The following is a 25,359-nucleotide window of genomic DNA, read 5'->3' as shown; positions in this document are numbered from 1 at the left end:
GGCGATGCCGAAGCTGCGCGGGGAGGCCTTCTGGAGGGAGACTCTGCGGAGCGCCCACTACGTGGTGGCGCCCATGGTGGACCAGAGCGAGCTGGCCTGGAGGCTGCTGAGCCGCCGCCACGGCGCCCAGCTCTGCTACACGCCGATGCTGCACGCCCAGGTCTTCCTCAGGGACGCCAACTACCGCCGCGAGAACCTCTACTGCGAGGCCTGTCCCGAGGACCGGCCGCTCATCGTGCAGGTGAGCGCCGCGACCGGCCCGGCCAGCCCGGGCAGCCGGGACTCCGGGAGGGGCTCCCCGGGCTTCGCCTTGCCCTGCGCTCGTGGGCAGAGCCACGAAAACAAGTCCGCCTTCTCTGTTCACCTTCGGCGGCCTTATCCACCCCTTTGTGCTAAAAAATCCATTCGTCTTCCGAATGCGCGTGAGTTCAAGCTAGTCAGTCGGGACCCCGGGAGGGGCTCCCCGGGCTTCGCCTTGCCCTGCGCTCGTGGGCAGAGCCACGAAAACAAGTCCGCCTTCTCTGTTCACCTTCGGCGGCCTTATCCACCCCTTTGTGCTAAAAAATCCATTCGTCTTCCGAATGCGCGTGAGTTCAAGCTAGTCAGTCTCAGCCACGTTTAAAAGTAGTTATATCAGATAACAGAAATCCCATTTTCTTCACGTAAGTATACTTAACTTATGAAGATAAGTGTGTTTTTCTGTTTATCCCATGTCTAGCAAAGAGGATTTAGCATCTTAACCACAGGGGCCTGGAGCACTAGACTCTTCACAGGGTTTCCGTCCTCTACACCTCATCTTTAGGGATGGATTAGACCTCATCTTCTAGAGTGAAGGGTTGTTCAAGATCTGATACCACCCTGGGAGGCTTACAGTTTTTTGAGTTCTCTGAAAGGATGAGCTCCGTGTTTAGCTGTAGAAAAGGGTTGCAAGGAAGACAGGACACACTTTTAAGCTTGTCTTGCTTCTGCTTCTTGAGCGCTGTGTGAAGTTCAGGACCTTCCCTCCACTCCATCCCAAGGAGGGAGAGGAGCTTGCAGAACTGGAGAATCATTCAGGGAAAGACAGTCAGCATGAGCAGAGGAATGGGGTGATTGCCACGTGTGGAGCAATTAAATGTCACCTTGGAAGAGAAGTGTCTGCCTTGATTGAGGGGGGAGATGAAAGAAGTCTGTGAAAATTTGACTGGTTTGAGGATGATGAGTGGGAAATGAGTGTTAAGTAAGGACAGTGATAAACTGCAAAATTCATTACTGTGGGATATACTGGATGCTGAAAAATTACATGAGTATAGACAGCAGATGAAAGAAAACTCTACTGAGGGCCATTAGGTGCAGGAAACACTACTTCTGCTTTCAGAGCCCTTGAAGACATTTTCCAGTTTCTGCTGTTCCTTAGACATTGGTTGTCAGCCATTATTAGAGCAGGTATACCTTTGTGTGTCTTTTTTTCCACAAGAGGTAGCTTCTTTGTCACAGAAAAATACAGGTAGCAGAAATATAGCTAGTTTTAGAAAGCTGTAAGTCTTGTGAGCACAGATCTTCAGCTCAGTAAACTGTGTGTTCTGGGCAGGCCTACCTGAAGAGTGTCACTTACTGTGAGCTTGCTGTGCTATCCTTCCTCTCACTGGCTGCTCTTGAACATAAGGCACAGAACTAACCAATCTTTGGGTTGATGTAGTGCAGCAATCCTTGCAGAGCTCTGCAATATTTCTGGGCAGGCTTAGGGGTTTGGTCGCAGACTCTTGGGAACAGATCAGACAGAGACACATCTGAGCCCAGCCTGCTTGATGGGCTTTGTTTACTGTGCAAAAACTCCTCAATGATGTGGCTTATTTGGAGGCTTTCCATTCTTCCAGTCACCTCAGAGAAAGCAAATGTCTTTTCTGGCTTTAGTCAGTGTCAGCCATAGTGTGTTTAGTGCTGTAGGGTTTAAGTAGGTTTTAAATTTAAATCCATATTATTTAAAGACATGATGGCATTGTTTTTTGTTAATAATGAATTTTAGAAAATCTATTTAAAAGCATAAATTATAGGAGTTTTGTTATGTCCTCTTCAACAAAGCAGCTTCAAATTAACCTATTTTTGTAATAAATTAATTTGCACTGTGCTTTAAGTGTAATATTAATTATATTTAAGACTGAGCATTTGACTAACAACCCAATGTTTCTATTTCACACTGCACTAATGTGAATTCATTTTAGAGGCAATGGTGCTTTTTTAGTATACACAAAGCTTGAGTTGTCTCAAGACCCAGAGACACTGCAGGTAACTCTTTTCTTCTGCACCATCTATATGAATTAAAATGCTACAGCTGCTTGTTTTCCAGAGGATTTTAAGAGTAGTTCCCTCTAATTCTTGGATACAACTTGTAAAATATTCTACAAATATTTCTTTGCCTCTTGAATGCTCATTTTTGTCTTTTTGTCATTTGAAGGTTGAGGATCTTTAGCTGGTAAGTGTCACAGGGGTTTTTTGTTGTTGTGTCGGGGTTTTTTTTCTTGAGAAATGGTGTTTTCTGTTATTAACTCTTTCCTATGGCAAGTAGCGGCTTCTTGACTGTGTATTAACATATTGTTGGTACTTGAAGAAGGCTATTGCCTGATTATGCTGCTTTTCTTTATCTTTCTCAGTTCTGTGCCAATGACCCTGAAGTGTTTGTCCAAGCAGCCCTGTTGGCTCAGGATTACTGTGATGCCATAGACCTAAATTTGGGTTGTCCCCAAATGATTGCAAAGAGAGGTACGTGCAAATCAGAGCCTGGGATAAACAGAGAAATTGAGTATTTCAAATGTGACCGTTGGCAATAAAACATCAATATGACCAAACTGAGTGCTGGGGGGGAGTGGCTGCAGTACTGAGGTTAGACCTACTGTAAGAGGTAATGCTTCGTAGTACCTAAAGCAAAAATTAAATATATTAATAATTAATTCCAGCTTTTATTGAGTGACAGCTCTTGTGTCTAGAATATCCTTCAGAAAAAGTATTTTAACAAGAGCTTGATTTTCTTTCTGATTTTAGTTACTCTAACAGCCTAATTTGCAAAACTGCGTTTTAAATTATATAATGCAGGCGCTTGTATTGATACTTCAGAGAGTTTATTTACATTAGCATATAAGAGGATAATATCTTAAAGACATCACAAAGGTAGCTGTGTTGGAAAACTAGAACCAGCTGCATTAGGTAGGATGTTGAGGAAAGATTTGTTCAGTAACTGTTCCTCTTCTAAAATGGCTTTCAAAGACTGACAGGGAAATTATCAGTGGTGTACTGGGCAAATAGATCTTTAAATCCAATCAGGTTTTAACTGGAGGGAGTTTTTAAACACCCATTATAAATCCCTGAAAGTTGGACTTGGAGCCAGTGTCAATACACTATCCTTAGGGATTAGCAGTGAAAATAAAATAGTGTGTGGGGATTCATTCTGTATCTTGGATGGCATGGGGAACAGAATGATCCAACCCTTCCAGTTTGGGCAGGAGAGAGCAACTCTGTTTCTGTTAGTGAGGCACACGAGTGTCTGCGGCTTTTTACGTGAACATTTCCGAGGTCTGGATTCTTCTGAATCTTACTCTTCTGTACAAGTCTGTCATATGCTAATGTATTACAGGTCATTATGGAGCATTTCTGCAAGAGGAATGGGATCTTCTTCAGAGAATGAGTAAGTCTTTGGAGAGGCTTAACTTTAAAAGGGAATGGGATGAACTCATCATTGAGAGGAGGTTTAGGAATTTTGGGGGGCAGAAGGCGCCACATGTTTCTCTGTGGAAGGTTGTGTTTAGTTGGGTTTTTTTTCCTTTTCCTTCTTACTGTATTCCCAGTAGCACCCTCAAGATACTTGGTGGTATCCCACTACAAACTACCAGCTAGATCTGCTAAAAGACTTCAGCACCTGAAACAGACTTTAGGTGAAAGAGAGTAAATTAAATCCCAATCTAGTGATGGCTTAGTGATTTTCCAGCTCTAGAAATTGCAGCACTCCGTGTGTCTTTTTTACTTTGAAGTTCTTGGGTGCCAGGAGTAATTTCTGCTTGAATTTGATTTTTTTCTGATCAGCTTGGCATACTCTTTCTGTCCACATCATAGCAAGTTATGCCTCTTTTCTCCAAAGTCATGTAGGACATTTTCAAGAGTATTTGTAGCAGTTGTGAACAGTATAATATTTTTTTTTAAGAAATACATTTGAAACTGACTTAAAAAGCAAGGTTTTGGTCATTGTGTAGACCTGAGAATGTGCCTTCATTCCACTTCAAAGCAAGTGTCTGAACTCTGAAGTTAGAGAATCTTAATTCTGCTTGCATTCTCTGTGGTCCAAGACACTGCTGAGAACCTGAAAAGATAGTGCTTCCTGGCCCAGTATGTCATGTGGTTGTTAGGGCACTTTTCTTAGGAGTGAAGGATGCAAATCAGAACAGCCTCAAAGTAAGAAAGAGAACCCAGATCAACCAGTTGGGTGAGAACCCAGGCTGTCTAGTAAGAGAGTTGTCTTATGAGGCTGTTGTATAAAAGGTGAGCAAAGGTTCCTCTTCCCCTTCTCCCCCAGCCATCTTTAAAATTATGAAGTACTATTGTCTGCTTGTATGTGTATACACCTTTATTGCTCCTTTGAAAGGGTGATAGGAAGTACCTATGGTTAGAGCTTCTAGCATTTGGATTAGAAAAAAGCAGGGCACTTCCTACATGGTACATCCAAGCTTTGGAAGAGAAGAGAACTACAGGCATGCCATTGCTCGGTGGTTTCCCATCGACCATCTTTGTTAGCTCTTTTTCGTAGTTTTCCAACTCCGTGCAGTGCGTAAAGACTGGGAGCTCAGCATGTTCTGGACTTCACCCTGGCTCTGTAACCTACGTTTACCGCTAATTGGGTCCACAGCCTACCTCAGCTGGCAAGCCTCTGCTTGCCATAGACGAGACTATACTTGTCATGATTATTTGGGTGATAATTTGGAAAGAAGCAAAGCATCTCTTGTAGGAAAGGTGGACAAGCAAGTGTTAATGTTGGCAGAGCCAGGAGTACAACAGCCTGTGGCAACAGTAAACCTGTGTCAGTGATTGAGATTTGAGGGGAGTGGTCCTTGAAAGGGAAGTCTGATGCCATGGAAATGTTAGGACTATGAAATGTTTGCTACTTTATGCCTCTTGTTAGAATGCAGATTTCTGTGCTTCGTGTTTTACTCTTACCTGACTAACCTGTGCAGTAGGGCTCACAGAGGACATTGCTGGTTGTTTAAGCTGTGAGACCTGCATAGCAGTAACATTTCTGGCTTTTTCCATGTCAGTGTCAGTAACAGATCCTGAGAATAGGCACTTCCCATAGCATTGTGCCACCCGCTTACCTGTCTTTTCAATCTTCCCCAGTTTTACTGGCTAACGAGAAGCTCTCTGTTCCCATCACATGCAAAATCCGCGTTTTCCCAGAAATTGACAGGACAGTGAAGTATGCACAGATGCTGGAGAAAGCTGGCTGCCAGGTAAGGAGGCAGCTGCTCCCTGTACTGTTGCATTGGACACATGGCTTTATATAAAGCATCTGATGACCAGATCTTGGTGTTCTGTGGAGATGAATAGGCTATATTGTTTTACAAACAGAAAAAAAATGGGATGCAGAGAGATGGTGTGTGTTTGCAGTCATAGGCAGCAGGTCAGTGGTACAATATGGAAGACAAAATGACTTCAGAGTCTCTCTTGTAATCACTGCACAGTGCAGCATCCTTCACTTTGGTTGAAGCACAGTCACACCTAGTGCTGCAGGAGGCAGTATGAATGCCTGAAATCCACAGGACTACAGAAAAAAAAACAGTATCCACTAGTAAAGAAATGGGCAGCCTAGTAGGACTTATTTAATTCCAGTTAAATTGGAAGAGACAGTCTGTAGTTAGAGCCAGTACTGACAGCATTCAGGCCTTCTGCTGAGCAGCAACCAAATTAATAAATCTCAAATTGCAAAGTGAATCACAAATGGGAGCCAATACTCCATGGGAAATATGTAGCTTCTCCCCAGATACGATCTTGCCATGCTGTGGAGTAGCAAGCTGAAAGAAGCCCAAGGCCATACTGTGGTAGGTGAGCTGCTGATCTCTTTCTGTGACACCAAAGTCCACGCACTGCTGAAATAACAGTGGGAATTGATTGGCATCTGTGACGTGTACATGGAGTTTTGTCAGGGGATCTGTTCTTGTACTTCACACACATGAAAAGTCAATGTAACTGTTCTAGCTACTGACTGTGCATGGCCGTACGAAAGAACAGAAAGGACCGCTTGCTGGAGTGGCATCTTGGGAGCACATTCAAGCTGTCAGGTTAGTAAGCATTACCAGTCTTTGTAGATTTTTGCCAACATGCTGTGAAGTTAGATGTTTAAGCAGAGCATGCAGTGGCATTGAAGAGCAAACAAATCTGTTTGACTGGAGTAGAATTTAGAGTTGACTCTAACTATTAATTTTATACATCTGTCTTATTCACTGGTCTAGAAAAGCTGTAAGCATTCCTGTATTTGCAAATGGAAACATCCAGTGTCTCAGTGACGTGGAAGAATGTATCCGTAAGACAGGAGTGCATGGTGTCATGAGTGCAGGTAAAGAAAAATAATTTTACTCATAATAGATGAGAATACGAAGTGTTTTTTTCTCTCTTAGCCAGCCCCATTTATATTTATTAAAAGCTTACATCAGACTGACTTGGTGAACAGCTTTGACTGAAAGCTGAGTGACTGCTCTCCCTCTTTTTATACTAGCCATCTCTTACCAGTGCCAAGAACCACTTAACATTTGTAAGAATTGTTATGTTGGACTCATAGTAGCATTGACTGGACAGCTCAGTCTAATTATTTGACAAAGGCATACTGGACTCTTATTGTCCTGGAATATTTTCATTACATCTGTTAATCAATAGAATGGTTTCTGAATGGATCCTGACGCAGTGAGTGCATTTGCTGATTAGAATTCCTGTAAATGGTTCGTGGTGGGTTGGGATAAAAAAGAATTAGCTTACGTTCCTACAGAAAGAGCTAGGATACAACATAAAAAAAAAACCCAGCTTCCAATCACTCACAGTTAAATCAATGAAACATTTTCTGGGAGTTTGTAGAATCTTATTTTTAGAAAACACTAGTTAACAAAAGACTTGTGAAGCTAGTAGAGCAAAGCATAGTGAGAAGCAGTATCTCTCAAGCCAAACAACTGTGAATACAGATGTAAGATCAGACACTCCTTGTCCAAGTATTTAACCATTGGGCAAGAAAAGCAGTCATTTCTTTATTAAGTTTTTTTACTGTCTTTGTGTCAAGATTGCATGCCTTTCTGGAAAATGTATTTTAATTTAATAAGAGCATTTGACAGAACTAAGAATTGTATACTGAAATACAGTATGCTGAGGTCAGGCTGGAGTTTTGTGGACCCTGTATTCTTCTTTGTGAGGACATGGGTGATGTGTCCTTGACTGGCTGGTAGAAGCACAAGAGAACTGATCAAGCTCCAGAGCCTGGATTTTGTTTTCTGTTTCAATCCTGAAATTAAATTTTGAGTTTGTTTGTTTTTTCATTCCCTAGAAGGAAATCTTCATAACCCAGCTTTGTTTGAGGGTCGAAACCCATTGGTGTGGGAGATGGCTGAGGAGTATCTGGAGATAGTGCAGAAGCACCCTTGTCCATTGTCTTATGTTAGGGCTCATCTCTTCAAGCTCTGGCATCACACGTGAGTATCTCCAGAGAACTCTTCATGTTTTCAGGACTCATCCTGCTTAGCAAGTGTCTGGGTTTTCTGGACAAGGATTTGTTTGGCCAGAATTAGTAGGCTGCAAGGTTTTTTTTCCTGAACCTGACTGGAGAGAGTGTAGGCTGAGGCCTTTAACCTTCATTGTATATCTGGGAAACAGGGCATGGGGAATTAACAGGTTGCCACAAGATAAGCTGGGGCATGAGCCCACAGCACATCAGCTGCCATGTGGTAATTGCCCATCTGCACACACATTATATGGCAACTGTGAGCTCATGATGAGCCAAGCTGCCTTGCTTGTACTGTGAAGTAAGAGTGTGGCTGTGGGCAGCTACTGAGGAGCAGCTGATTAACTGTACCTTCGTGTTAGCTTATCTCAAAGTACCCTGGCTGTGTGCCAAGTATTTATTTGGAAAAGAGGAGCAGGTACATGTGCTTTTCTCTGGATTTACAAGAAAAAAGTTAGGCTTCTACCAAAAACAAGTGCAGCAAGAAAAATATATTAAAAGAGCTCTTATTAAGACATTTTTACTTGATTTCCTCAATCTAGCAATAATGAATAAATATGGTGTTTGGGATTTGCCACAGGCTTCAAGTTTACCAGCAGCTGCGTGAAGAATTAGCAAAGGTGAAGACTCTAGAGGGCATTGTAGATGTCAACAGGGAGCTGAAACTACGATGCCAGGTACCAAGATGGGCCCTAATCTCACAGAACAGCACTTGGTGGGAATTTACCATGTATGTCATGTAGTTGATGTCTTTTGGTCACTTCACTGGGACAAGGGGTAATGGGTGCAAATTGGAGCATAGGAAGTTCAAGGTGAATATCCAAAAAAAATTTTTTACTGTAAGAGTGACAGAGCCCTGGGACAGGCTGCCCAGAGAGGTTGTGGAGTCTCCTTCACTGGAGACATTCAAAACTCCCCTGGATGTGTTCCTGTGTGATGTACTCTAGGTGACCCTGCTCTGGCAGGGGGGTTGGACTAGATGATCTTTCGAGGTCCCTTCATTTGGAAAAGAGGAGCAGGTACATGTGCTTTTCTCTGGATTTACAAGAAAAAAGTTAGGCTTCTACCAAAAACAAGTGCAGCAAGAAAAATATATTAAAAGAGCTCTTATTAAGACATTTTTACTTGATTTCCTCAATCTAGCAATAATGAATAAATATGGTGTTTGGGATTTGCCACAGGCTTCAAGTTTACCAGCAGCTGCGTGAAGAATTAGCAAAGGTGAAGACTCTAGAGGGCATTGTAGATGTCAACAGGGAGCTGAAACTACGATGCCAGGTACCAAGATGGGCCCTAATCTCACAGAACAGCACTTGGTGGGAATTTACCATGTATGTCATGTAGTTGATGTCTTTTGGTCACTTCACTGGGACAAGGGGTAATGGGTGCAAATTGGAGCATAGGAAGTTCAAGGTGAATATCCAAAAAAAATTTTTTACTGTAAGAGTGACAGAGCCCTGGGACAGGCTGCCCAGAGAGGTTGTGGAGTCTCCTTCACTGGAGACATTCAAAACTCCCCTGGATGTGTTCCTGTGTGATGTACTCTAGGTGACCCTGCTCTGGCAGGGGGGTTGGACTAGATGATCTTTCGAGGTCCCTTCCAACCCCTAGGATTCTATGAGTCTATGATTCGTGGCTTACCAACCATGATACTGGTAGTTTACTGCAGTAGCAGCCCCTTAAGCCTGAACACCTTCACGTGGGATAAAGTTGATTTAGGAGTTACAAATCTGCTGCAATTCATCTGTTAGTTTAACAGTAACTGTTAGTTTAGATTCCAATTTCTGGTTTCTGGAGTTTGATATATTAATTAGAGTATTTCTTGAGAAGTCCAGGAAAACTGACTGTACCTCTGTGCTGCAGGAAGAAATAGCTAATCAGAAAGAAGGAGAAAAGCCAAAAGAAGGGTTGCCTTTTTTCCACTGGATCTGTCAGCCCTACATCAGGCCAGGGTGAGTTATTTATGCTGACCTGGACAGGCCTCTCCTTCCCATACTATCAGTACAGAGCCATCCAGTTCTGTTCTAGGAGTGAAGACTTTGGAGTATTTTTATTCTGGTTTGGCTTTTCCCCAGTTATTGCTTTGTTCATGGGGATGCTCCTCATAGTCTGCATCTCCTTTAGATCCTCCTCAGATTTCTCCCTCTGGAAAGTAAAACCTGAGAATTCCACTGCAGCTCAGAAAGCAAAGCTGGTGTGAACAGACTGCCTGACATTACTTTATTGATCTATGTAACAAGGAAATTGCTGGTAACTGCCAGGGTAGCAAAGATGGCAACTAAATTGTATTCTATGAAGGATGCTCAAGCTATATGGGCAAGCTTTTCAGAGACCTTATTCCCTTTCTGTTGTGAAATTTGGGCTGAAGAACACGAGTGTTTCAAGATTAATACTTAAGTATTTACTTAACATGGGAATAAGAAGTTAAGAGGGGCCTAATTTAACTGGCCAACTTTTATTGACTTTTCAGTTGATATATCTGACAGTGTATCTGTCAGCCAATGTTAACAAAAAGTTACGTTGTTCTGTTCCACTTCTAAGGGCAATGACATTTCCTTGTAATTTAGCCATGATAGAAAGGTTTAGTTTGCCTAGGTATTTCTGTAAACCAGAGTAGTGGCCAGGAAGCACCTACTTCTTCCCTTCAGCCAACTGACAATGATATTGTTTCAGGCCAAAGGAGAGATGCAAGGAGAATGGAGCCACTGGGAATGAGAAAGGTGTGCGAGGGAAACGTGCTCTGGAAGAGGAGGAAGATGGAAATTCTGAGCTTCTGTCAAAGAATAAGCAAAAAAAGAAGTTAAGAAATCCAAATAAAAGCTTTGATCCATCTTTAAAACGTAAGTTCCGTTTATTGGCATAATTGGTTGCTGTTAATACATTTGACATAAATTGTCACTATTTATTTTCCTTGTTTTGTAGTTACAGAAACTTCTTTAAAAAGAGGGGAATATTGGGAAATTTTTGTAGTAAGCAATGTGATTCAAATTATGTTCTTTAAATAATTCAGATTATTTACTAATGTAAAGAAAACAAGGATCAGATAAGTATGTCACTGATCCACTATAAGCATCTTTTTAAGAGGAAAATGCTTTACAGACTAAATGGTAGCTGTCACTAGTATTCGGAGTTTTGTATGCATTTCAGGCAGATGTCCTCTTTTACACTTGACCTGAGGATTGAAATTTTGTATTTGGCTTAGAGGCACTTAAAAGTCCAAGTATCTTTACCTTTGCACTCTTTGTTACGTTTTTATTTAAGAGAATCTCTCTGTGGCTAGCAAAAGCTCCAAGCTTTGATCCTGATTTTTAATTTTTTTTTAAAAAACTTCTTCCACATAAAAATGCCATTGCTGAAGTCAAGTCTCTCTCTTTCTAGCCAAATATGCAAAATGTGATCAATGTGGAAACCCTAAGGTAAGTCAGTGCCAGTGTTCATTACAGCATGTCCATTAAATGGAATTTAGTTGACTGTCCACGGCTCCATGAATGAAGATCAGTGATGAGCTGAGTCTCTTGGGGGTCCGTGCTGTGCAATAATTACGTGTTCTAGCTGGAAAAGCAGCATTACAGCTGTGGGGGGTGAGGAGACAGGGATACAGGCATGTTGTGATGCTTTCCTTTATAACACTCTTGTGGCACCTTAGAAATAGCAGCTAACTGGGGCTCAATCTGTAGCTGCAACTACAGAAGAAAATGTTTTTCTTGCTGTGTTCATTATTGGGAAACCATTGAGCATTCACCTGGCCTCTTTCCAAAGCCATCCTCTTCCTTAGCTAATCTGGGTGATACAGCTTGGTACATAGCCATGGTTGGCTGAAGTTGTGCTTAGTCTCATTTTGGTTTTGCTCTTACGTCACTCTAATATTTCAGGCAGCCCTTGACATCTTGTGACTGGACTGTCCTGAGGTTTTGGGGTTTTTTTGTTGTTGTTGTTGTTGTTGGGTTTTTCCTAGATCATGTTTCTAAGATACCACATGGAATTGGGGGATAACAAAACAAAATTTCAACCATGGGCTTTCTAAACACAAAGGGATTTTTAATTGGGGTGGAGGGAGACACACCAAACAAGAAAATCCCTAGGAACACTAAGCACACATGAGCCAGAGCACCCAAGAACACCCACCAACTGTCCCAGACTCAACTGTTGCCCCTTATTGGTCATATGATACATTTTAATATTTATGTATATTTTAAGCTGCAAATAGGGAAACGATTGCTGTAACATTGATTTTAGGCATAGCTACAGATGGCAGCAGGCTTGTTGGGCAGTGTTTCACATGCTGGTTTTGTAGAGCATTACAGTGAGCTTGCCTGCAACACAAGCCATTGTGCTTACTCCAAAGGGCTTACGGCACTTGCCTGCTTGTGGTGTTTAACAGGTTGCCCAAGAGGTTACTTATGTTGCAGAAGTTGAATGTGGACTTTGTTTGTTTTGGGTTGTTTTGTTCTCCATGTACAAACAGTTGAGATTTGTGCCCCCCCAGATGTCATAAACTCTGTCATCTCCATTAGCCTGAGGTGTGACTGTGTTCATTTTGTTTTGTTCCCAATGGTCTGAGTGTGCAGAGCTGTATTGCTGTTGCTTACTACAGTAAGCAATAATTTTCTTTTCTCTGATGCAAGTTTCTTTACACCTCCATCCCAATCTAGGGCAATAAATGTGTTTTTAACATGTGCCGAGGGTGCTGTAAGAAAAGAGCATTCAAAGAGACAGCAGACTGTCCAGGTGAGTGCAGCTGCCCTTTCAAGCCATTCAGCAAATGTCTCATCTCCCATGTATAGTCTGTACTTCAATCTTTGCTTTATGGGATTGGGGGGAGGGGATGACTGTGTGTGTTAACGCAAGCTAAAGATTTTATAGTACAATATTAAAAACCTGCTCTTCCTTCTATGTACAGTATTTCTTCTGCTTCCAAAGCCTTCAGGGGCTCAGTCTTCACACTATGAGGATGTGCCCTTTGTAACTGTAAGGAATGAGCTATTCTGATTGCCCTTGCACTTGTGTCATTTTTGGGGTTGGTTTGTTTGTTTACTTGTTGTTTGGGGTTTTTTTGGTGGTGTTTATTTCCCCACCCCCCCATCCTTTGCTTTTTCAGGTCATCGATTACTTTTTAAGACCAAATATGAAAAATCCCTTCCATGGCAGAGTAGTCAAAGAGTAATTCAAACCCCAGCAATCTGTCAGAGAGGAGATGTAGCTATGGACACTGCGGCACTGACAGAGGCTGGTGACAGTGCAGTGTGAAGCCTTGGAAATTAACGGTTGAAGAGCTCCTGCCAGGCCTCTGCTTCCCTGGGCCAAAGAACACGCCACCTCCAGCTCACTGTCAGCTGTGTGACCTTGTTCCACAGGTTTATTTTAATTCTTGAAAAAGTTTTATTTAAGTAAAAAGCTGCTTACTCAGGGAATTATCCTGCATTTGAAATAAAAAGGATGCAATTAAATTTCTCATGCTGTGTTTTAAAAACTGAAAATGCTGCATTTGAGGGGGCTGGGAGGGGGTAACCTACATAAGCTGCTGACACAGTCTGCCTCTTGTATGTTCATTAACTCTTTATGTCCTGTTTTTAATACTGGGGAATAAATGTATTAGAACAGGTTTCTGGCATGCTAAATACAGCATGTTAATGACTTTTTCACTAATAGAAACCAACAGGTTCTCATTCAAAGTATTAATAACAAGCAGGCCCCCAAACAATGTGAACAACTCACTAAGCAGAAGCCTTGGCCTACCCTTGTATCAATCACCCTAGTGCTCACTTTCATCTATTCTGTGTTCAGATTTTCCATGCTCTTTCTTCAGGCACCATCCTCATCAGATGATCATGTGCATCTTAATCTCTCTGCACATTTGTCTCTATCTGGCTTGCTTTTATCTTGCTGTTCCTGTTTATTCACAGTAAGTCCCCTAGAGGGACAACAAGAAGCAAGAACTTCATATCCATTTGGAGGCCAGACTTTAAATGCTGCCTAACAGTTGTGGCTCACTACAGTATATGACAATAGAAGTAGTTCAAACTCTCCTATTGAGGCTTCCCATGTAATTTGCTTGCTGCTTGACCAAAATATTCTACATAATGTTCTGGGAATAGCATCTTTCAATCTTAATCAGCTTGTTAACCAAGACTTTCAGCAGCTTTCATAAATTCTGACTACCCTTGTATTCAAATCCAGTTAAGACACTAAACTGGTAGATGTTACTCCAGCTTGCTTGCTTTGTGAATTGGAGCTGGCACAGAGCCAAGAGGAAGGGTGTGGCATTTACCAAGTAGGCCTGTGATTAGTGTGGGAGAACCAAGTTTAAAAATGCTTCTCTGTCTTATTTAAAGATGGGACCTTGAAACCACATCTTCCCTTCTGTGGAAAGAGCCCACTTCTTCCCTGGCACAGGCAGACACTTCAAAGCTGTCAAGTATACTGAATTCCCTGGTCTGTTTTATAAGCCCCTCTTCTAATAAAAAGCTGCATGTTCATTACCATGGATTTTCAAACTGCTTACCTGACCCTTCTTTCCAGTTTCCCAAAAACATCAGAAAGCTCAGTTATTCTGCTCACTCTGCCAGAGAAATTTAGTCAGAAAAGGTGTTTTCATGAAAATCAGCACTGGACTGGTGCTATGCAAGAGCTCTGGGCAACATCTTTATCCACACATTTTAGAACGTATCTCTCACACTTGCAGTCTCATCACAGAATCACTTACCAGTGTGAAGAAAGGATCAAGCTGGCTTTAGGCTCCTAAATTTGGAAAGGGCTTTTATACATGAGAATCCTAAATGGACACATTTTTTAATACAGAATTAGTATTTAAGGCACGTTTGTCCCCACTCTATGGTCCAAGAGGCAGAGCAGACAGATGCTTGCTCAGCTCCATGGCACAGCAGAAACCAGCAACATCCTGACATCACCACACTAGTGGGAAAAAAAAAGAAGCTGCAACCTGAACTTTAGTTCAGACAATCAAGAAGATTATAACCTTGCCACTAAGCAGGTAATGACAACCAGTGTATCAATTCCTTTATGAACAATGCTTGTGAATTAGGAGGTGCTATTGCAACATGAGTAAAGCCATTTGCTATTCATGCTGGGCACACCTGCACCGACACTCATCAGGGATTACTTTCAGGCTAGGCAATATACTAATTATCCTACTTATCTCCAATAAAAAATTGCAGCCTGCCAACTCTGCAAGGTGACGTCCTATTTTGTTTCTGTTTCACAGACCCTCAAGAAGAGAGACTTCTAATGGGCGGGGAAGGCAGTGCTGTGTATGTAGAATGATGGTGAAAATGATCCTGTCTTTGGTCTTTAGGGAGACTGGATTCTTGTATCTAAATCCATTTTCAGAGGCACAAAAGAAAAAAAATAGCAGCTCAACTGCCAAAAATGAGGCCAACTGCCTTCACTTGGCAAACAGTTTATGAGACACAACAGAATTTAAAAAAAAAAAAAAAAAAGGACAAAAAGTACACCAAAACAAAGATTGAAAACCCTGAATCTCAGCATGTGTTTACAGGGTACAAACTTTATGTGTACAGGGACGTCAAAGTTGGGTAAACCACAGGCACAGGGAGTGTAACAGCCAGAGCTGTTGCTGCAGGAGTAGAGAATTGCAGCAGTGATGCCTGTGTGGTCAAGGACAACAAGATTACCCAGTTTGATGTACCATGTGAGAGATGCCACTTGAATTCTTGTTTGAATTAGACCATCTCTTGCTAATACTGCCACCCTTCAGACTGTAGCTTTAGTAAGTCTCCTGAAGCCTGACCTTTATTTCTTCACTGTCAAGAAACTTTTACTTGTGTTGTTACTTACCAAACTTCTAACTAGTTTATCTCATCCATTTCTCTTAAGAGTTATCCTATGAGATAATCTACAGCTAGGGTGTTATACCAGACCCTATGAAACATTGAATGGAATTCACAGATCCAGAGGAAAACGGAAGTCAAAATATTATCAGTTGAAGTACAAAACTCATTTGCAAAGCCAAGTAATTCATCCCTTATTCCTCAACAGCATCAGAAAAGCAGAATTCAGCTCCATATTAGTATGGTGTTTTTGACCCTACTGCAAATTAATTTCATATGAACTACTGAAAGCATGGAATGCTGACTTGTACTAGTCACAAGGCACAAGAAAATATGAAGAGCACTGTCCTGTGGAGCACAGTGCTCCCCCCATTGCCATTTGCTTCATATAAAAAGTAACAAAGGAGATGGCATGAGAACCCCTAATAGCCAAATTAAATGGGCTGAGACTTTCCTCCTAAAAAAGTAAATTAAAAAGAAATCAATACCTTGCCAGTGCTTGATGCATGATGAGTCCTTATCAGAAGCACTGTTGCTATTAATAAAGTTTCCTGATTTGCTTTTCTGAAAGTTATATTACATTGCATGTATAAGAAAAAATGCATTATTCAGGAGCATCTTCAGAAGCCACCCAGAGGATAGATCAAGGCTGAGATTTCAACTGAGTTTGGAAGTAACCCTGAGCCTGTTATGGCAGAGTCCCAGAAACCAGGGTACAGATCAGACGTCCATGGCCTGAGGCAAGGACAGAACTCTGTTACTGTCTCCCTCATCCACTGAAGTCTCTCAAGCAGCAGCTCACAGATGCTGCTGCACCAGCCACAATCCGAGTGCCAACAGAATCTCCCTCTCGCAGACCTTCCACTACAAAGCTGAGCAACACAGACCACTCTGCTACACAAGGTCTGCCCAGGTAATTACCAATCACCCCCAACTACTTGACCACAAATCTCATAATGACAGTTTCTACAGTTGTGCTGATGAAAACTGCCTTTGCCAAAAGGACCAGGTTCTTCCCTTTTTTTTTTCCCCTTTATCCCTAGCTATGTCAGGTAAAGGAAGCACGATTTACACTGCACGAGGACACCACCAGTTACAGCCTGCCACTGACCACTTTTTCCTCAACAAAAAGCTGCTCCACAAGTTCACAAAATCCACTTAAATATCTTAGACATATCAACATGCTACAGATCCCACAAAACTTCATCCCCTGAATTACCTTGGTGGTCACAGGGAATCACAGGAAATTTATTCTTCATGAGCCACTGTTTTTCCCACTTATTACTTGGGAAATTACTTGGAACTTTAACATAAGAACAATCTTTCATTTGAGAAAACTGCTTATCAACAGAAGTTACACAGACCTATATCCGTGCTGTGTTGTGTCTCCTGATTTTCGGGATGGCAGGTAGTTAGGACTGAAGCAGGTGTTGAACAATGCCTAGAAGAAACATGCCTGGACAGCCCTGACTCACATCTATGAATCTTAAAGCAACAGCAGCTTCTTTCACAGGCTAAAGGAAATACTTACCTGCCAATAATTCTATTCAAAAGCATACACTGTGCCTGAACAGTGCCAATTAACTAAGCACAAAAGAGAAATGCTCTGTCCAAAAGAGGTCGTTAAGTATTTTTGCCTGAAGAAACTGATCACCTCAGCCCAGCTATGGAACTGTCTCAGACCACGGAAGGAGCTGGAAGCTGCTGTTGCCACGCGGTGGGCTCCATTCCGACTGCTATAGGAAATCAGCTTCCAGCCTCTTGGCATGACCGGAGAAGCGCAAGTGTCTGGGAGAGCAGAGACTCCCATGGCAGTGGGAGATGTCCGTTTCCAACTGAGGATTCCTCCAGAAGGAAGCCTCCAGGAATGAACAGAGTAATCTGAATAATCAAGATTCCATCAGAATAAAATAATCAGATTATATCAATAATAATCAGAAATAATCAAGAATCACTCAGAATAAAATCCAGAGGCTGCTGTGCATAGTCAGAGAGAGACAGTGACATGATGCCCATAACTGGGCTGCAAAACTGTATTTTCAAGGTTGGAGCTTAAGACCTTTTCCTTAGAGGTGGTATCAGTGGCCAATTTTTGGAAGCAAGAACATTTAATAGTAGAATACAACTGAATAGCTTTCCTTCAGCATGAGCAGAAAATATCAGAACTACTTTCCCAGCATTCTCACAAGGATGTACAGCAATCTTCCTGAGGACTCAACTTGCCTTTCTCACCAAACTGGCTATGGCTGATTGCCTGGCTCTCTTCTTTCTCCCCTCAAAAATGGAATAATTCTTCCCTGCCAAACGGAAGACATTTAACCAAAGACCTCACAGAAACTATTGCTTCCATTTTCAGCACCCAAGTCATAAACAGCACAGAGAGGCAGAGGGAGGGAGCACTGCAATTCAGCAGCTGGGCCAATGAACCCAGAACTTGGCTGTTAGCACATTCCCTCAAACTGCACTTCAGAGCTTATCCAAGCTAAGTCTCCAACCAGACAAGAAAGCAAAACACAACAGCCTACAAAATGTCATCAAGCTTAGCAACAAATCAATGACTTGAGATCAAAATACCTAAAACCCAACTTTAACACAAAACTCCAACTACTCAAGAAGCTTTTAAATCCTGCTTTTTAATGCACTAGATAAAACATAAAAAACAAAACAAACAAAAAACACAAAACAAAAAACCAAACCAACCAACAACAACAAGAAAAAAGCATTAACACATTAACAGTAACATCTGTAGTCAGTTGCCAGACCAGTCAGGGCTGGATCCAAATTCCCAGCTTGCCTTATGGATTAGATGAATGCAAGGCTGCAGTGACTTCAGAAAATTCAGTGCATATATCCCTTCATTGACACAAGAGCACACACCTCAGCTGCCACCTCTAATCACTTTATAAAAGGAAAAGCAGAATAAATGCAGCTGGAGAGCGAGCACCTAGAACGGCTGCTTCAGCTCTTCCACAAAACTCGAGTGGTGTTCCATGGCACTTATCCATGCTACCAGGAGCAACTGCTGCACATGTTGGGAAATCATCACATGCTATGGCAGTAAAGCTGGACAAGCAGCAATATTTGCATGAAGTAGATTTACTGCTAGGATAACACTGGACCCCAAAGCCAAGTCATGCACAGGTGGGAAACACACCAGGAAACAGGTCTTTGAAAACAGAGACCAGAGAGAAAAACCCTAGATCCAGGTAAACATCAATACCCTAAAATAAAGGCCTGTGACTGAATGCATGGAAGTGGTGCCAAGTTTTCTGGTGAAGGTGAAAAATCACTAAAAGTTTCTCAAAGAAAATCTCCTCTCCCATCGGAACTCTAGCTCCATAATTGAGAGCAATGCAATTGTGAGTGTATCTGGAATAAACAGAAAGCTCAGCATTGCTCCAGAATCAAGACAGTACTTTCAGGCCAGTGAAATTCATCTTAGATCATGCCTGTTCATTCAACTTAACAGTAACTATTTTTGCAGCTTTGAAACAAGACTAATAACAGTTGAAAAATTCTCAAATCAGCATCTGTATGAACAACCTGACATCTCTTAATGGAGTGGTGGAAGAGGGAGAAAGAAGGAAGTTGTTCTACCAAATGGAAATTATGACCCATTGCAGGGATGCTGTTTTTAAAATAATTTTTTTCCAAGGATAATTTAAGTTACTGGAATATTCATCTTTTCCATCATCAGCCCCTGCCCTCTCATCTTAGCAAAAAGTGAGGGAGACAGGGATAGTTTCTGAAGCTCAGCAGTTAGTGGGTGAGACACTGGGTATGGTCATAGAGGGATCATTTATTTTGGTAGTGCTCGAAGATTTTCACATGTTGGTGCTCATCCTGGACTGGCTGTTAGCTGGAGTAAGCTCCCCTTGGCTACCTTCTCTTGGAGGAGACTGCAACAAGACCAAAACACATCCTAGTTAGTGCTGTGCAGACATCCCACAGAGTGCTTCCTGAGAGACCAAATGAAGCAGAGGTGAAGCACAGCAGGATGACAGCAGAGGGAGGGCATCCCCTCAACTCATAACTAACTATGGTTTTGCAAAAGCCTTGTGTTCACACCTCCTACAGATACAGTTCAGAAGAACTGTTCCTAATAAAGTCAAACCTTAACTTTTAGGCCACTCTTACTTACTATACACAAGGTGCCATTGGCCCCAGAAGTTGAATCCTATCTGGCATTTAGTTATCACAGAGATTAATATACCACAGAATTTAACACATTCTGTGGCAGATGGCACATCCTCCCTACAGCTGTTATTTTGGGACTGCATCCTGGAAAAACACGCCAAGCAATTAATGCATTTTTTACTTGGTCTACTAAAAAAAATTACTTCAAACAAACTTTGTTTTGATAAGATAAAAAATATGTGTATCAAGAATGAGTTGAAATTAATTAGTTATAATCAACCCAAACATGTAAACTACACAGGACACTCTGCATTGTAGAAGCAAGTCAATGTACTGCTAGAAATGCTTGTTCCTAACACATTTAGTATTTACCATTGTAAGAATTTGTCCAATCATGAACACAATAAATCCTTTCCCCTCCAGAATCTTCAATTCACTGATTTTTATAGTTTGTTAAAAACCCAACACCTCAGCAGTGCCTCCAGGTCCCACTGAGCACGTCCCTACCTTGACGTGTATCTGGTTGCGCAGGACAGCGGCGCGCAGGATCATGGCCTTGGCGCGGCGCTGGAATTCCTTGCCCATCAGCAAAGACTTCTCAAAAGTTGTGCTGCGCTGATCTACGTCTCGAGCATAAAGAATCTGCAACCAACAGAGACCTCTGCACAGGAGCTCTGACAGGCTTCCACAGCAGGAAGCCCTTTCTGCACAGGGGAACAAAGCTAAGGTATCATGGAGCCTGAGTTTCCACACAGCTCAAACACCAGATGAGTGCAACTCCCAGTGTCCCAGGAACGGAGAGCTGCTAATATCAGTACAGCTGTTGGGTTTGTTACCTGTGGCTCAGCTGCACTCACCTTACTGTGCGAGTCTATTCTGGCATTGATCAGTCCCTCCAGGATCAGCTGAGTCAGCTCATCCTCCAGAGCAGCCACTGTGGTGTTAAAAGCCATGGCCATCTTGTGCATGTCTGCTGACACATAGGGGCTGAAGTACTAGGAGGAAGAAAATACTCAGTTGCCAAGTGTGCTCTCCACCTTCTGAAAAAACGTGTGAAAGGCAACTACAAAGACATGGCCCATCTCACCATTCATCCAACTCCCAGGATCACAGAACAATTACCTGGATAAGGGCACGATTTCGAATCTGGGTATAAAGTGTCCTGACATGAGGTGCAAGGTACATATCCAGCAGCAGGTTGTCCTGTGCAAAGAAACCACATCAGAAGATGAGGAGCGGTCTGGAAATATGATTCCTGTACTCTGAAACATGTGTTCATACTTAAACCTTAAGGAACTTACGCTACAGCAAGAAGACACCGTGAAACAATAATTAAAGAACTAGCAATATATTTTAAAAATGCATAATTTATCCTCACTCTCTACTGCTAAACTACTCCCAATTTCCATTCACTACATCAGGATACAGAAGACACTGAAGAGCTGAACACTCTTAGTAGCTACTTTTAAGTCACTGTTTCTCACAAAAGAGAAGGCAAAGGAAACTTTTAGGGTCAGTTCTGCACTGCTCCCCTGCAACTCACCTTCATCTCATCTAGCATCTTCAGGCATGAAGCATATTTGGATTCATAAAACTTGAAGATTATGTCACGAACCTGTGGCTCCAGCTCCAGAAACAATTTGAAGGAACTGTATATAAAGATTGCAGTGATCAGATGTTGGAACCCACCACTTGAATACCCCACAACCTGCAGGTTGCGAGGTTAACAACTCTCACTATCATTTGAAGATTCCAAGAATTTACTCTCTAACAGACCAGACAGCCCATTGTCAGCAGGGCTGGGAGCCTGGAACACAGAGAGGTGCAGCACAGCATCAGAGCTGTGGTGAAGGAAAGCAAGAGACTTTTGACAAACTGCTTGTCAACACAAAACAAAAAAATTACTAGGAATAGCTCAAAATAAGCACACATCACCAGAAAAAAACAGGCCACTGTGTACATGTGCTGCAGTCTGTGCTGGCCAGGTCTGTGTTTGCTTCCCAAGCACAGCCTTCATTCATACAGCATGCTGTAGGGAGGTTAAGCTTTCAACTGTCTCAGGAAAAAAACCTATCATGACTGTGGGAGATCTCTGGGATGCACACTTTGTCACTGCTCTCCCAATTCTCCATCACAGATTTCCAAACCTTGGGATCTCACCCTATGAATCAACCAATAAAAGAGTCAGGGTAACAACACTGCTTTTTCCACATCAATTCAAAATGAGTGCTTCCAAACCCTCAGCTGACAGGAATTCAGTATCACTGGATTTCAATCTATGACACACAAATACTCATTTTCTTCCAAAGATTGTAATTCTCTTAACCTTGCCTATGTCATAGCTAGATTATGCTGCAAGTTGTATTAACAATTATTAAGTTGTATTAATAGGATTAACATACACCAGAAGCAGTGGCAACATGAAGACAAATGATCTTACAGTGGCCTTTTGTAGGGCTCTCCCCTCTGATTTAACACCTAATAGGGACTGCTGATGGAGACAGAAAGTTAGACTATGGACATGCTGGATTTGACCTGGTTGGAAACTCCTGTTTTACCATGAAAATCTCTGTGTTCTAGACAGTGAAACATCACTTAAAGCCAAACCGAGACTCAGCGATTCTTCCTCTCCTGTATGAGAAAGCTGTCACTCCTGCCAGGATCCACTCTCAACCGAAGTCCCATGTCCCCAAAGATACCTTGTACACACCAACTCCTCTCCAAGCATCGCTCACCTGCTGGAGATAACGTTCCGCTGCAGTTCCTGACGGTCAAAGGTAGCGAGAGCACAGAGACCACCATAGACAGCCACATTGCTGGGGGACAGCAGCTGCAGAGAGAGAGCTGTCACTGGCTGCTGGAAGGTGGAAGGCTGGAGCTAAGCATTCCACCACAGGCCCTTCCTTCACACAGTGACAAGATCTGTCCTTGTCAAATGCAGCGGAACCACTCAGCACGCTCTGAGGGATTTACCCAGGGCCTGAGGAGTGACTGAACACTGCTAAGAGAGCAGAAGCCAATTCCAATAGCCAGTCTTTTGGCTATAACAGATACACAGAACTCACAACTAATTCCTGTGTGACCCAGAGTAGTTAATTTAGAGAACCCAAAAACAAGGACTTCTTTTTTTAAGAAAAAAACCCCACAAACAAAACAAAAAAAATGCAACATTCACAAAGCCACCAAACTATACAGGGCTGCTGGAAGAATAACTAAAATATCTGAATTTTACAACATGGTACTTAGAATTACATGCCCCCCAAGACCTGCACACAGCTTCCTCTTGGTCCTCACCTCAGGGAAGTCACAGTGATCAAATGATGCCAACAAGAAGCACTTTGCTGCCTGCTTGTACTTCCGAGCAGCCAGCTCAGCCAAGCCTAGGAGCCAGAGAAAGTCCTTTGTTTAAAACAGCACACAAACAGGGAGTAACTGCAACATCTGGGGAGCATCAGAGGCCTCCACATGGTTGCTAGTGCCTTCACTACTGAAGTGAAATGAGACCCTCAGACTGGATCTGTCATCCTTTGAACTACATCGACTCACACTGGCATTCTCTCTGGCAAGACTTAGGGAGAAGGAAGAAACAGCAAAAAACAATTCAGTAGTTCCATCTCACCAGCTTTATTAAATATTGCGTTTCTGCTGAGAAAATGCAAAGAGTGTCAAATCTGAGAGAAAACAAAAACAAAAAACCAGGCACACATTGTTGCCAGAGAGTCCTACAGACAGCTAAGAGGTGGAGAGATGTGCAGCCAGCACAGGAAGCTAAAAGAATCACTCACCTGCTGCACATTTCAGTTTGGTGAGAATAGCTTGTGTCTGGCTGTCTCTTTCCCCTCTTTGCTACAGGATAAGAAAAAACAGTAGTGAGAAAGCAGTAAGAAAAGCATTTTATTTCCACTGTTTGTTGGGTTATTTCATCCCAGTAATTAGCCTGCAAATCTCAGCAGTAAGGTAACTTCATCTTATTTGTCTTGGAAAACATGGCAAGAACTAAGGAGGGAAAGTGTCTCTGTTTTTACCATGAGTCTTCGCAATCACATATCATAGGAGAAAAGCAACAATGAATCTCAAAAGAAATACTACAGCAGCCAGAGAGGCTGGATTAGGAGGAAAAGTAGACTGTAAGATGAAGGGAGTCTTATAGAGAGCAAGTCATAAAGGGGTAAAAGAACCATTTTACAGATGTTGGAGACAGAAAACAACAGGAATACTCATGTAAGTTAAAAAGCAGGACCTTACTTCTGCAATTTCTGGTGTAGACTCAGCCTTGCTCACATAGCTCAGAACATGAGACCAATTCTGGAGGTAGACACTGACCTGCAGAGAGCCAGAAACAGTGTAGACCAGGCAGGGGTAAGTGGTGTTACTTGGATGAGCAGTATCACTGCAGACACAAGAGCTGTATCCAGGTGGACTTTTCAGCAGGTGTCAGAAAGACACCAAGTGCCAGTTCCTGCACATCTCCCTACCTTGATGACATTGAGGCACATGTTGATAACATGTTTAGCACTGGTGCAGTAATCACGGGCTCGCGAGTAACACTTGAGAGCGTTGCTGAGGTCTCCACAGTCGAGGTAATGGTCACCCAAGTCATCGTGGCCTCTCCTGGAGCACAGGAATTAAAACACTGATGAACTGTGTGCTCAGAGAGGGACACAGTCAGTTTGTTCCAAACAAGTAACTCAACACACTGACCTAAGGCACTGAATGCAGCTGACATCCTGTGTTAGGTGCCTGGAGGAGCAAAATGCCCTTCCGTGCTCCAGCAGAGCCTTCTGCATCTCACCTGATACTCTCCTTGATGGAGTTCCCTTTGTAATTTTTCAGATCTGTGTCGAGTTTCTCCAGTTTAAGAAGAGCTTTTTTGCGTGTAGCTTCAACCCAAGCTGTGTCAAGAGGAGGGGGTTCAATTCCACTATCAGGGACAGCATCAGGTGTATTCTGCAGTTCTCTGAAAGGAAAGAGTTTGCATGGGGCTATGATGCTGCCAACTGCTCAGAACAGAGGTCTGCCAAGTACCTGGCACTGCTCCCCTAACAAGCAGGGCTGCATGCACAAAACAGGCCAGAGAACACAACAATGGTGGGGAAAAAAAGAAAAGACTGCTAAGATTTCCAGGGAAAACAGTAGCATAAGTATCACAAATGTTTACAAATTTTTCTCAAAATTATCCTAATGATCCTCTGCAGGTATTTTATTAGGAAGTACATATTTGCTTATTTACAGGAAAATACCTATACATATATTGAAAGCAAGTTAGTAACAGTGCTGCAATTAATTATTACATGCTATGGAAGTATTTAGTGACTCAAAAGAGTCACTGACTTGAATCAAACTTCTCTGTATGGGTCACGGGGTGCACAGTTTAGGGGTTTTCTCCCAGCCATACCGTAATAGCTTGATAGCAAAGCTACACTGTACAACTTCCAGTATTTTAAACAGAAAAGCATATTTTGAGGTTTTGGTTTGGGTTTTTTCTGTTGTTTTTTGTTTGTTTGTTTTGTTTAACCAACAGTCATTTTTACATATAAGAAAGCAATGAACAGACCATCATACATGGTAAAGATTCCCTGGGCAAAACAGACAAGAAATGAACAAATATGCACAGCAACAACAATGGAAGGACAGGAAGCGCAGATGGATAAGGGAAGTACCAAGGACTACCCTTATCAGTAAACCGGGGCGGGGGGG

General features: G+C 42.4%; 2 protein-coding genes across 3 annotated transcripts in view; one reads left to right on the top strand and one right to left on the bottom strand.

The window, feature by feature from the left end:
* Window positions 1–4: 4 nt before the first annotated feature.
* DUS1L (dihydrouridine synthase 1-like (S. cerevisiae)) lies at window positions 5–13,164 on the top strand. Its single transcript, XM_010008648.1, has 13 exons — window positions 5–241; window positions 2,631–2,739; window positions 3,608–3,658; window positions 5,356–5,468; window positions 6,214–6,296; window positions 6,468–6,571; window positions 7,544–7,688; window positions 8,298–8,394; window positions 9,581–9,669; window positions 10,391–10,557; window positions 11,096–11,133; window positions 12,370–12,445; window positions 12,816–13,164. The coding sequence occupies exons 1-13, from the start codon at window positions 5–7 to the stop codon at window positions 12,962–12,964; spliced, it is 1,458 nt and encodes a 485-aa protein (XP_010006950.1). The 3' UTR covers window positions 12,965–13,164.
* Window positions 13,165–18,899: 5,735 nt separating this feature from the next.
* Window positions 18,900–25,359, bottom strand: part of GPS1 (G protein pathway suppressor 1) — a 9,058-nt gene continuing 2,598 nt past the window's right edge. The window contains exons 3-13 of one of the 2 annotated variants that reach the window (XM_010008646.1): window positions 24,455–24,619; window positions 24,138–24,273; window positions 23,908–23,985; window positions 23,448–23,508; window positions 22,957–23,042; window positions 22,398–22,492; window positions 21,206–21,311; window positions 20,785–20,865; window positions 20,520–20,657; window positions 20,170–20,304; window positions 18,900–19,424 (exon numbers count right to left, since the gene is read on the bottom strand). In XM_010008646.1, the coding sequence (XP_010006948.1) occupies window positions 19,350–19,424; window positions 20,170–20,304; window positions 20,520–20,657; window positions 20,785–20,865; window positions 21,206–21,311; window positions 22,398–22,492; window positions 22,957–23,042; window positions 23,448–23,508; window positions 23,908–23,985; window positions 24,138–24,273; window positions 24,455–24,619 (1,156 nt within the window). In that variant the 3' untranslated portion in view covers window positions 18,900–19,349. Of the gene's footprint in view, window positions 19,425–20,169; window positions 20,305–20,519; window positions 20,658–20,784; window positions 20,866–21,205; window positions 21,312–22,397; window positions 22,493–22,956; window positions 23,043–23,447; window positions 23,509–23,907; window positions 23,986–24,137; window positions 24,274–24,454; window positions 24,624–25,359 lie in introns of both variants that reach the window. The other variant, XM_010008645.1, reaches the window with a different exon arrangement.

The sequence above is a fragment of the Chaetura pelagica genome, unplaced genomic scaffold (genome assembly GCF_000747805.2).
Source record: "Chaetura pelagica isolate M959 unplaced genomic scaffold, ChaPel_1.0 scaffold962, whole genome shotgun sequence".
NCBI lineage: Eukaryota > Metazoa > Chordata > Aves > Apodiformes > Apodidae > Chaetura > Chaetura pelagica.
This window is presented reverse-complemented; position numbering and strand designations above follow the sequence as displayed.

What these genes read in the sequence shown, in the direction of transcription:
- DUS1L (XM_010008648.1), top strand. Translation starts at nt 5, where the DNA reads ATGCCGAAGCTGCGCGGGGAGGCCTTCTGGAGGGAGACTCTGCGGAGC. An exon ending in ACCGGCCGCTCATCGTGCAG is followed by an intron (nt 242 to 2,630) that starts GTGAGCGCCGCG and finishes TATCTTTCTCAG; the next exon opens with TTCTGTGCCAATGACCCTGA. An exon ending in TGGAGAAAGCTGGCTGCCAG is followed by an intron (nt 5,469 to 6,213) that starts GTAAGGAGGCAG and finishes TAACTGTTCTAG; the next exon opens with CTACTGACTGTGCATGGCCG.